Source organism: Rhodamnia argentea, chromosome 2, assembly GCF_020921035.1.
Source record: "Rhodamnia argentea isolate NSW1041297 chromosome 2, ASM2092103v1, whole genome shotgun sequence".
NCBI classification, from domain to species: domain Eukaryota; kingdom Viridiplantae; phylum Streptophyta; class Magnoliopsida; order Myrtales; family Myrtaceae; genus Rhodamnia; species Rhodamnia argentea.
Genome location: NC_063151.1, coordinates 33697173 through 33710167, shown reverse-complemented (window position 1 = coordinate 33710167; position 12995 = coordinate 33697173). Strand labels below are relative to the sequence as shown.

Sequence of the window (12995 nt, the reverse complement as noted above, 5' to 3'; positions counted from 1 at the left end):
CAACAGTTACAATCTCCACACTCGAATTCAGAAAGCGAACACACTTCATGACTCCAGGGAGTCTCATCCGATCACTAGCGGAAAGCGAAAGCAAACGCTTTTCCTTGCTGAACATTGAAATGGAGCAATCAATCATTCTGGGGCCACGCGATATACAATCTCAAGCTTTTTTGAAATAAGCAGCACCAAAGTAGAAACCATAAAGAAGGGTGAAGTTCGAATCTCGGATAGGAAGCCGGCCTGACCTCCTGACCATAGGAGATGCGGACACTGGACATCAGTTAAGGAGCAACAAGAAGAAAATGTTCCATCCTATTTTTACGTCTATATCAAAACCAAAGTATATTCATTCCAGACTCAAGAATGAATATATATTAATCAAGAGAACAAAGGGGTATGGTTGAATTTGGTCATAATACCCGCACAGCTCAGTTTACAGGGAGGTACCATCTAACAAAGTGAATAGTAGTGGTTGTCCGCAGCATTGTGGTTGCAGACTTCGACAGAAACTTACTAGAAAAGAAGTATACTCCCCAATACTTCAGATCCATTGACCATTTCCCTGCACAAGTCGAAATCGCAACTTCTGCATTCATGCCCTCACAGACAAGATGACCAGCATCCTTCATGACATCACTCAACAAAGTGTGTTGTAGTTGTTGTCCGCAGCATTGTGGTTGCGGGCTTTGACAGAACCTTACTACAAAAGAAGTATACTCCTCAATACTTCAAACCCATTGACCATTTCCCTGCACAAGTTGAAATCAGAAAATCGCAACTTCTGCATTCGTGTCCTCACAGTCACTACTACCAGCATCCTTCATTACATCACTCAACCCCTCCATCAAGGGGTAGATCTCATGAGCATGAGGACTTGATGCATCATCCGCAACAAAAGGCGAAAAACCAGAACCCGCATCCAACCAAGCACAACCAGGCACCTTTTTAACACCCAAGTCATGCATGAGAGCCCTCACCACCGCGAACTCATTCCAGCAACCAGCAGCAGCATACATGTTAGCTACGAGCGTGTAGCAACCCGAGTTCTCGGGCCTCATCTCCAATAGTTTTCCAGCTGCCCATTTACCCATCTCTAGATTCCTATGCTTTCGACAAGCTCCAACAAGAGTGGCCCACATGGCAGGAGTGGGCGAATGAGGCATTCGGGCAATAATATCACTCGCTTTAGCTAATAAACCGGCCCTACCGTACAGATCCACCATGCACGCATAGTGCTCTAAATGTGGAGTTATTAGATAAAATTTCTGCATATCCTCAAACAACCTTTCACCTTGGATGACCATCCCAGCATGACTACAGGCTGAGAGGACTGCAGCCATCGTCACATGATCTGGTGTGATTTGCAAAGTAATCATTTCTTGGAAAAATCTTAATGCAATCTGTCCTTCTCCCTGCACCCCATACCCAGCAATCAGCGAAGTATATGTCACCACATCCCTCTCTGTCATCATGTCAAATACTTTTTTAGCTGCCAAAACTTTACCTGAGCGTGCGTACATGTCCACAAGAGCATTCCATAACAATAGATGGTTCACAAAACAGTCCCGCCGTACAATGTAGCAATGGAACTCCCTACCATGTTGGAGGTTTGCCACTCGAGCACACAGGGGGAGAATGCTCGCAATTGTGATAAAATTTGGTTCGATTCCTCTCAACAGCATTTCTCTAAAAAGGAAAGAGGCTTCCTCACATCTTTCCAAGTGGCAATAGCCAGAAATCATTGAGTTCCACGTGGTGATACTTTTCTCTTCTGTTGATTGAAACAAAATATGAGCATGCTTTAGATCCTTGCACCTGGAATACATGGTAATCATCGCGCTTCTCACATTATTGAACCCGTGATAGTAACTACGAATGGCAGAGCCATGAATCTCTTTGCCCAGTTTCAAGGCCCCTATGTGAGAACATGCTCCCAAACCAATGAGCATTGCAACACAATCCAAATGATTGCCGCGAATTCTAATTTGAGAGATCAACTCCAATGCAGCTCGGTAGTTACCCACACATAAGCAACCCCCAGCAATTGTATTCCAGGTTACACTAGTCAATTCAATACCGTCGGTCCACATGCTCCCAAACAGTTCAAATGCTTGCTTCCACATACCCTTAAATGCATAGGCAGATATAAGGGTATTCCAAGAAACAGCATCCCTTTCTGGCATTTGTTCAAACAAGAGGCGGACAACGTCAATCTCCCCAAACCTTCCATACATGGACATCAATGCATTCTGGACAAACAAGTTCCCCCCATATGGACCATCAGCAATTAATTTATGAACATCCTTCCCGAAGTCGGTATCAAACTCTTCGCCGCAAGCTTTCAGAACGGAAGGGTAAGTGAATTCATTTGCTTTAACCCCGTTACCCAGCATCTCTCTAAAGATGGATATAGCTTCCTTGTACAACCCATTCCTAACATGACAAGAGATGAGAAGATTCCAAGCAAAGGGCCGCGACACATCCGAAGTCCTGACAAGAACACTCGCCTCGGAGACGAGATCGAACGCCGTGTATAAATTAACGAGCCTCGGAACCAGAACAGGGTGATGCTGAAGACCCAGGGAGACAATCTGCGCGTGCAGCTGTTTCCCTTGGAGGAGCTGCTTACGGTTGGCGCACAGCAGCAAAAGAGAAGATGCGGAATGTGGCAGAGAATCCCTCAAGCCAGAAGATGCAGAAGAAGAAGAGGCATGAACCCTGATGACAGAGAAGGTCCTAAGCGCGCTGGGCAAGTCGCCTTGCTTGACGAAGCCTTCGAGCAACCTCGAAAGAGAATCGGTCATCAAGTCATCACTCGACGCAGGGCCCGACTCCACCCGCCTCCACTGTTTCGGTATGAACCGCTGGATATTGGACAGAGAGAGACGTCCTGGAAGCGACGGAGACGGACAAGGCATCCATTATCGACGACATTGCTAGCGTCACCAAAACTTCAAGCAAGGCACTGATGGCTTGGACCTTAGGGCAATATCGAAAATTGTACGATATTAACTTGTGTCGTCAACGTGGCGTGGAAAAAGTCAAACAAGCTAATTTGTGTGGAATTTTCGTGAGATTAGAAGCGATTTCTTCAGAATTATCTTCCAACTTCGTATAATTTCAGTTTATTTATATATAAATATATATTTCCTATTTGGCAATCATTTGTTGTCTATTTTCTAATTTTTTGACAAAGAGTAGATGAACATATCATCGTCATATCCACCCGCGCATGACGTAGTTGGTTGAAATTTGAGCCCTCATTTCTCTCATGAAAGGTCAAGGGTTCAAAACTCCCGACGGCACTCCGTGATTTAAGTGGGGAGTCCCGACCGTGGATTCTTGGGCCGGTCCCCCTCCGGATATAGTCACTAGTTGGCCCTCGGCCGGACACCGGGCGAAGCTCGGTGGGGCCGGTAGATCCTAGACTACAAAAAAAAAAAAAAAACATATCATCGTCATCATCCATGACAATGTACACAAAAAGAATTTGTCAAATATCTCGCGGAAATATGCAATGTTCAATTCGTATTTCTTACAGATATTCACAAAATTTTTCTTTTCCAGGGATGCATAGTAGAATTTCCTTGATATATTTCCAAAATAAGAATATTCAAATATTATCCTCCTCCTCCTCCTTCTTCTTCTTTTTGTGAAAATTCTATTACTGCAGTTTGATTGTTGCTATATTTGCATTTATCGATGCTTCAAGTTAATTAATTTTTCCAACTTTGTAAATTTTCATCCAATTTTATCATTTCTTGTTCGTCAAATAATATAAATAGAATCTAGAGCTAACACCGAGGTTATATAATCTGGCCACAAAACACAACACAGCGCCCACTTCTTCCTTCAAAAAATTCCAAGGGCATTTGCGACATTTTAAAAAAAAAATAGTTCTCTATCTTGGGTATTCTTCTTGAAGATGAGAGGACAAAACTCGAAATATAAAGGAGGAGACTCAAGCGATCAAGAAAAAGTCTGGTCCCTAGTGCTTGTAACAGATTCCATAAGCCGGGCATTCCTTTTTTGGGGCTTGCATAGCATTGCAGCCCTTCTGCAGAAACTTGAGCATCACATCTCGAGCATCAACATTAGAAACTCATCTTTAGCATTGTTTGTCAGATAGAGAACTTTACATCCACGGTGTGGGTTTTCGCCTTTTTCCTCTGGAAACGCAGGGATACATGGCATGTTTTGGAGAGAGTAGGAAAACAGAGATGTGTAATAGATGGTGCGGAGGGAAGATTTTGTACGAGGTCTAGACAAAATTTAAGCAGAGTGGTGTACTAGTCGCAGAAAACTCTAAATTGTTCAGTCCGCAAAATGACGGGGGCTGGGTCGGGTCATCATTTCACCACCTGGAAAGAAGATGAAAGGATCTTGAAGAGGCCGTCCGGGTTGTCTGCATGTACCTGGTAACAGCTACAAGTTCAGCTACTGGTACCACTAAAAACCTCCTTGCATCAAGCGAAGAGCAGAGAGGAAAGCGAGCGCCGTGATATGATGATCCCATCATGTCCTCAACCGGAATCAGAGGAAGCGACAGAAACTTACCCAGTGACCGGCATCTTCGAGGACATGCATTTCAACTGCTCCGCCTTCATCTGCGGCCAGCTCCTCCGCAGCACGAATCCTCTGAATGTCTTCGAGTGCCCATCTGTGCAAGCTTCTTTCTGCCTTCAAAAAGTTTACATGCACTCCTCCAGGAACATCTTCTACTATTTTCCTGCATTTGCACAAGTTGACACTGAGCAAAGGGCAGCAGCAGTTATGAAATCCGAACAATGTTAAAGACTACATTGGCTGGTGACAAGCGCAACTCCTCTTTCTGGTGTCTCTCTCCTTTCTCATTAAAAGTTAAAACAAGTCAACCACAAGGTTGTGTGAATCAAAATGAAAGACTACGCCCTATGATTGACTGCAATAAATCTCATCATCACTAGGGAACTGGAATGAGGTCACCAGTTCCGTTAAACAGATTCAAGTTCACCATCCACTAACGAAATGCAACCTGCTTGAATGAATAGACAGAACCACTACTAGATAACTGAAAGTAGTAGATACCATAAATTTGTTTCTTCATATGATTGAAACATTTCAGTGATTCCCTTGAGATCAAAGACCCAGGAGAAGCTTGTTGGTGAACCAGGAGACTCCGATGGTCGAAGGTTGGTTACCACCCACTAGACAAAAGGCAACATTAGTCAAAACAAACAAATGTCGCACAAAATTTAAAAAAGAAAATCGACGAGCTTTGCAGAGAGTAAAAGAAGAAATAAAGTGGATGAAAGACTTATAGTGAGGAATTACCAACGTTGTTGATCACATTACGATTTTTGAAACAGCTAAAGATCATCTCAAAGATGAAAATTTGACTGACATGAGAGGCACATGCATCACAGAAGTGGGTAAAATAGCTCAAAGATTATTACTATACATTCAACATGGAACACAAATTAAGTATCCGCTGCTATAGATCTAATTCAGGTGAATATCTCGGCGAGCACAAGAATAACAAAAGAAACAAGTGCGAAAGCACACCGATGGAACTGACTTCGGGGAACAAAAAAAGAAGAAGAAGAAACCACTGACAAAGGATGTCAAAAGGTTAATTTTATGGAGTTCAACATTCGATTAGGACAGAACGAAGACGTGACCACAACCTTAATTAAGATGGAATGATTTATCAACAACAGCTCAAGATGAACATTTTCAACTCAGCTAATGTTAATTAATCTCTCCTTCAGTGACAACGTCAGGCAAACGATTAATTTTGTCGTCCAGATATCAACTTGTAACATCCACGCCCAGAAAATTTAGTATCTCCAAAATTACCTGGGCAACATCCATAGAAAATCCTTCTCGGACAAGAGCTTCTACTATATCACGCTTTGAGGAAACCTACCTTGGCAATGGAAAGATTAGTATATAAATGCCATAAACGAGAGCAAAACAATAAAGGCTCCGAGAACCAAAATTTGTTGGACAAATGATAAAGCCAAACCAAACCACATGAGGGATGGTAGACAGCAAAGTCTATCACTAACTTGTTACACGCAACAAAAATCAAGATCTCCCCTTTCAAGCAAGAAGACGACCAGCTAATGTCCAACTGGCAACTAGACAATGCATGACTAATCCCAAACAACGACCTAATAAAGGCACTAAATGGGGCCAAAACATGTGACTTATTATGAAATCAAAATAGTGACCACTCACGCACCTCCTTAGGCAGTGTGCTGAGGAAAGATATTAGCTCAGCAGGATGGTCCTCTTTGTTTCCACCAGGCCGAACTTTTCCTGGAGTAGCATCTAGGACCCACACCTACGGGGAGAAGATGATGATTTAGTGTATACATAGAAGAGGAACTCATTATTTTGGTACTACCAGGGACTTATTATGCTTGAAACTGAAATGCATGCCAACATCCATTAGAATACTTACTCTGACTGGTCGTGCAAGAGGTTTTGCAGCTTGTTCAACCATGCTCAAAGCAACTGTATCGTGGTTAAAGAATATAAAAAACTTTGAGATCCAGGAATAAGGGAGAATGATAGCAGCTGTCATTGCTTAACCAAAAGAGTACCTTTTCCTCCGAAACTGTGACCAATTAAAACCCGGGGCGTTAGCCTAAGCTGTGCGACCTACTTCGTCCAAGAGAAGAAAAGGAGATTAATGCCAGAATAAATGGAAGGCATAGTAAAGATAAAACCATGCGCTCATAATTGCAAAATAACCTCTTCATATCATCAGGAATTCAAGGTACAGCCAGAAAGACACTCTAAATTGGTTATATGAAATTGAATCATACATTGGACGTAAGATGGATTTTTTACAGCAGTATGCTGTTTGAAGTAACATCAGAATGGAAATGGCACAGCATATTTCATTGTTGGATTAAATCAATGGATTGGAATTTAGAAACTTGGTTATTAAACTTCATGCCTTTTTGTTGCTGAAAGGAGAAAATCTATTTGATTCTTTTGAGCATGCGTCTTTTTCTCAGGTCATGCCAGTAGGAACAACCCCTAAAAGTGGATACTCTTCGAATAGTGATGAAAGAAAATATTAACATGCTACAGATTGTAAATCATGATGCGTCAATATCTGTAAGATATTGTTGAAATGCTGTACCAAAATGAATTCTCATTTCTACCATAATGCGCAGTGCATTGGAACTAATATTTGACAAATGTGAAATAAGATGCTTGATACACAAAAAGCCAATGGGAAACATTCATTCAACAGTGATATGTTCATTCCACTCCTTTGACCTTACACAATCAGCATTTGTTGGAAGATACAAGACATGCAGGTTCTCGGTAGATAAACTTGACAGTAACAATGTCTATCATCTTCATATGACAGACATATGCAATGTATAACGAGAAAAAAGAACAAAAATTTCCCTAAGAGCACTGAGCACATACTACTTGGCCCAAAAAGAGGGAGCCACACCATTAGATACAGCTAGGATGATTATCAAAACAGTAAACAAGAAAAGCTGCCAAGAAGAGAATTCCAACGAAGTAAAATGAAAAGAACTAAGAAAAGTGAAGGTAGAATTTGGGAAATAGGTGAAACAGGGAAAGGTCTAAAATGAAAATGGCAAAAAGGAGGAGCAGAATATTAGCAATGAAAAATTTTCCACGGTACCAAATCCATTTGAAAAAATCCATGGAAGGGCTCGTAAGCAATTGGTGCAAGTTTAAGACAAATCAATGGCTATTCCTTGGGTTACATTCTTATTCCCCTTGATAGGTGCCTGGAAACTACTGGTACATCCATCATTCTCATTAATAGGTGCCCCAAAGAGTAACTGTTTTTCAAAAAATCCATGCATATCAGGTTTGCAAGTCCATATGTTAGTGAACTTTAATAAACTCTAGACACGATGGAATAAGTTTCCAAATAAAAACCAGAATAACCAGTAATGGCACAGTTTGACGGCAGACTCGTGCAAGCACACAATTTATGTAAGCAAATATGCTAGAAAGGGCGAAACGAGAGACAATCCAAGCATACAGTTCAAAACCGATGCTCATACAATACGCACCAGCTTTAACACGTCAAGGGCAGTCGAGGAAACCGTATGGGGGCCTCGCTTTTTCATCGATGCAGAATCCCCATGGCATCGCAGGTCAACCAAGAGAAACTGTGCAAGCATAAACTGTTAAAAGTAATGCTACATCTACTAAAGTTCACCAACACTGGTTTACCAAAAGATGATGTGGCCATTGACATGTCAATTATGAATGTTGAGTCAGCAAAACAAAGAAATAATAAGAATAGTTATTCAAATAAAAAAAACCGTTGGAGAAGTGAACAGACAATCCCATGACCCGACATAGCATCTTTCCCAATTGCCCTCCACTCTCTCCACCAAACAATCATCTCCACCATTAATCAGCACACTGTCAGCTCTGCCTCCGAAGGCCCCATCTGGCACCTCATCTGTCGCCACTTTGTGGCCACAACCCTCCACTCATCAGGCATTCAATCCTTCTTATTAAACCATGTTTTGCTTAGTGTTTCAGAGAAAAGATCAACGAAAAGCAAATTAACTACCTAGATTGAAGGTGTTTAGTCCTCATCGAGCCAGTTCATCTTCTTTGAAGAGGAACTTCTTGAATCCTTCTTCAGATTGTCATCTCCTTCAATTGAAGAAGATGAAGAGCCCCATGTTTAGATAAGTTCAATACCCCACGATTTTGGTGGAACCAGACTTAGATAACCCTTTAGCATTGCAAGCACGGCACCGGCGGAGAGTCTGATGACAAGTTGGGTTCACAATAGGAGGTGGGAAATTAGGCAAATAAGCTCCAACAGAGATGAACAGATTTGAGCTTAGCCGAAGATGTCCCTCAGTTTCTGTTTTCTTGGAGAACTAATTAGTAATCTTTTCAATTGTCCTTTTCTTCTGTTTGTTTGCTTACTGAGCATCTTCAGTGACATGGCAAGTCCACGTAAGATGCCACCTCATTTAGTATACCAATATTAGTAGACCTTTGTTAAACGAAGCATTGCTTCAACTTTTAATGGTCGAAAGAAAGCTACACTACATGTTTAGTTGTCCTAATTCCTAAGAAGTTCCAGCAGCTGCATATCAAAAAAAATTTCCCATCGCAGAAGAGGGACTATAAAATAAGATTCGTTTTCCTGATCGGAAAGGATTATCTTAAAGCTCATTATCATTAAGCTTATAATTGTGATTGCGTAACTGCCTTGCACATCAGCATAAATATGTTCTAGAAATTGATCATAATAAAGGAAAGAATTGATTCACATGCCTGCCATGTCGGGAATGCTTGTGCTAACCGTCGAGCAAAGCTTCCTGAAACATAAATATAAACCACTTTGATTCAACTATTCATATGCACATGAAGGCATTTAATATAAAGTTCTGACTATCAATATAAACATAAGGCATCAGATAGAAATTATTAGTTGAGCGCCCTTGTTTCCCAAATTGCACCTTCAACCATTTTTTATGTCGACAAACTGAAGAAACTACAAAAATAAATTACATTTACTATCTCACTAACATGTCGTTTCATCCTTTGTGGATTGTTTGTATAAGGATGGTGTCCTTCTTAAGATGGTAGTGTAAGAAATTGAGAATGGGTACTATGGGATGAGAACTTCCAATAAAATGCATCACAGAAGCAAGTAGCTTCAGGACCCCCTTGATGAAGGAAAAATGAAAAGAAGAGTAATATTGTACTACATTCATTAATGCTCTCCACGATTATGGAAAGTACTAGGGAGAAAAAAGACTGGGGAGCTCAGTTGTTCAAATGGTGTAAAAAATACAGGCCCACACAGGAGCAAACACCAAGCTGTACACTGTATACTGTGCAAAGGTTTGAGAATCAAAATGAGTTAATGACGAACAAAGAGCCAGCAATTGAGACTAGGACATTAATCAAGGTTAATGAATGATGAAAGAATAATGATGATCTTGACTTGGAGGACGAGAAATGCTATCGTCCACTCCAACCAGGGTTCCCCATGCGGACTGATTGGGTTGTGATGCTAAAGTTGCCATTAAAACTAGTGTTCGGAATTACAATTTTTAATAAGATGTATCACTTGCACTTGCACTGTTAGCATTTTCTCAAATTGATCAGTTGATTGGAAGCTTTGGAAGCTCAAATCTAATGCACAGTTTTACAATCAGAACATGAAGCAGGGCATAGCTGTCTGGATTGTGTTTCCTGGAATAAATGGGGCATAGCTGCTGATGAAAAAAAAAAAAAGCATGGTGAACCGTAATCTTCAAAACTCCTTTATCTAACATGAGTGAGATAATGTTCGCTGCATTAATGTACATTTACTTTCCGAATTCGCCATTATAATGTTTCTATGTCCATGTGCGACACCTGTTTGTGACACCTAAGTCCAAATGCTTTTCATTGTTGTTAGAAGCCAGAAAAAACTTAGCAGTCAGAAAAAAACTACGTGACCTGACATGTCTGATGTACAGGATATAGTTTTTCATCAAAGGATATGTCATTTGAATATGGAAGTTTATAAATCAAATTAGATAACCCAAAATACTAGACGTCAGATTATAGCACCTACCCCAGTTCTTCCTACAACCTAAAATTCCATGCAGAAGGACAGCTGTCGGAGGATCCGGTAGCGACTTGTCAACAGTGGAACTCCATCTGACCTGGACACTTAAAAGTCAAAAGAAAAAAATAAGATGTATGGTAAGGAAATAATCACTGTTAAAGGTCCACTCAGTAAGCTTCAGTTTAGATCCAAGAAGCAAAGAAAAGTTCTAAGAACTTTGCCTTCAAAGCATTTTCTATGGTAAAAAACAAAGGGTATCATCCAAGAAACTGAATCAAGCACTGGTTTAAACTCCTTAGCTACTCTAAGCTTGAGAGATCAAAAAATTCCATGCACAACAAAGTCCGAGAAACCGCCATTTGAATGAAAATCACCAGTCCAGGTCTGCTTTTTTAAACCAGGACAAAGCTCATTAGAGATCCTAATACATCAGGAAGAAAATAGCTAACAACAGAGAGAAAACTAACACGCAGATAAGATAATAAGGTTCAAATTCCTCTGAACTGATGAGGGTTATTGAGTTTCGTTTCCCTCAAACTTTAGGAAGAAACGTCTTCAGTAGGGTATGACAATCTGACATCAAACATTCCTTAGAATCTCTGAAGTAGATGCAACTCACTACAGGACAAACAACAATACCTGAAATCATAGCATCTTTCTGAAATAGATGAACTTACTCAAAGACAGACAATGATGTCTCATATGTACTATCTTAATAGAATTATAAATCAAACATTAAAAAGGAGCAGTAGACAAAAGCTCTCTACCCAATTGCAAACTATTTGTAGATTTGAGCACTCTAACTCCTAAATTAAAAATTTAAAAGAATTTTTTTTTTTTTTGGGTCAAGAAAAACTTAAAGAACTTAACCACCCCAAACTTTCACTTTTATGGCAGCCCTCAGGCACCTTACCCACATTATACCTTCCTTCCCCTGTGTTAAGCGGCAGAATTCATATTAAAAAAGGAGACCAAGAATTTTCATCTAACTCACCAAAGCTCCTTGCACAAGTTCATATGCCTGCAAAGAAACATCAGACAAGTCAAACTACTGGTGGCGAGACTGGTTATCTTGTATTTTTTTTTTTTCGTTTAGGCTTTCTATCGACATTTATCCATTGAGTAGAAAATTGACATAATAGTTCATTACCAATACTCCAGGTGGCTTGGCCACGTCTCTGCTACGAGCAAGCCTCTCATCCACTAGAGCCATGCAAATATTGGGATATTTAGCTGTCCCCCTCGAAATAGAAGCCAACTGACAGTTCTCAAACCTATTATCCTGCAACACCAAAAAATCAACCAACATTTACACGGGTCGGTCCAATAGCAATAAATACTATGCTTTTACAAGTCATTACACTCCTCTGCAATCAAAGAAGCATCATCATATAGCAGAGAGTATAATGGGTTAGGACAAGGGAGGATGATGATCCACATCCAAAGATTTGTCAGGAAAACCTCTAATTCTAGGAAGGAATTCCTTTAGGTGGAATAATCTGGAGAGAATACGCATGGGCAATTTGCCGACAACATCGATGAAACGTAATGTATACATTTGTACATGCGACTTTCCCGGAGATGCCTATTAATGGGAGGATGACTGTAGTAGTAGGGCGCATAGTAAGACCTCGAGTCCCATTTTGTAAATCTTGAGCACTCTCCACGAGGCTGGAGCTGGACCACTTAGACCTCCGTTTTGCTTCAAATCCATTATGAAAAAAAAAAACTTGGAAGCTAGACAAAGACCAACGGTCGTCTCACGGGTGTGTCCTGCCTCTTTTAACCTACGGAAAGCTCATACCGACGAAGGACATGGGCGTTTCCCTACACTACCATTTCGATGTAAACGTAAGCACACAGCTGGAAAAAACCGCAAAATGCCTCATGTGATGGAGTGAGGGGAGGGAGAGATACCTTAAAGAGAGTGGAGATCCTGGTAACGCCACTCCATCGAATGTCGGAGTGGTTCGTTCTGGCCTCCACGAGACGAACCGCGCGCCCGGACGCGTTGGGACCGGAGAGGACGGGCATTGTGTTGGGAACTCGCGATCGCAGCAGCTGAAGCAGAGATCGTCGCGAAGGATATCGATCGGCGAGGCAAGAAGGCGGAGGTGGAGAAAATTAGGTCTCTGCTTTGTCCGAGCCCGGAGAGAGAGAGCTTGCAGGAGCCGAAAATTGGAGACGAAGACACCGAAGCTCCGGGGGAGTTGCGAATGGCGTCCCTCTCTCTCTCTCTCTCTCTGAAATGGACAAGCGTCCCCCCAACATCGTCGTGTGTTTGCTGCGTTTGTGGTTCAACTACCGCAGCGAAAGGCGAAATGACCAAATTGACCCTGATTCCAACTGTCTAGGAGCAACGGCCAGCTCGGCAGCTCGGCAGCTGACTTGGCTCCTCGTTGGCTGCTATCCA

General features: G+C 41.4%; 2 protein-coding genes across 3 annotated transcripts; both read right to left on the bottom strand.

Moving 5' to 3' along the window:
• Window positions 1–638: 638 nt before the first annotated feature.
• On the bottom strand, window positions 639–3015 carry LOC115737568 (pentatricopeptide repeat-containing protein At1g71490). The gene has a single exon (XM_030669754.2). The coding sequence runs from the start codon at window positions 2916–2918 to the stop codon at window positions 765–767; it is 2154 nt and encodes a 717-aa protein (XP_030525614.1). The 5' UTR covers window positions 2919–3015; the 3' UTR covers window positions 639–764.
• Window positions 3016–4073: 1058 nt separating this feature from the next.
• LOC115735005 (protein ABHD11) lies at window positions 4074–12909 on the bottom strand. 2 transcript variants are annotated; one of them, XM_030666057.2, is made up of 13 exons: window positions 12500–12909; window positions 11733–11864; window positions 11577–11603; window positions 10589–10686; window positions 9295–9338; window positions 8061–8159; window positions 6591–6648; window positions 6449–6501; window positions 6227–6328; window positions 5839–5904; window positions 5068–5186; window positions 4558–4729; window positions 4074–4415 (listed from the first exon to the last, which is right to left on the bottom strand). In XM_030666057.2, exons 2-13 carry the CDS (start codon window positions 11780–11782, stop codon window positions 4350–4352), a joined length of 954 nt encoding a protein of 317 aa, XP_030521917.1. In that variant the 5' UTR covers window positions 11783–11864; window positions 12500–12909; the 3' UTR covers window positions 4074–4349. The 2 variants fall into 2 exon arrangements, with proteins under 2 accessions (XP_030521917.1, XP_030521909.1); XM_030666049.2 differs by having other exon boundaries at window positions 10589–10679; window positions 12500–12890.
• Window positions 12910–12995: the final 86 nt, after the last annotated feature.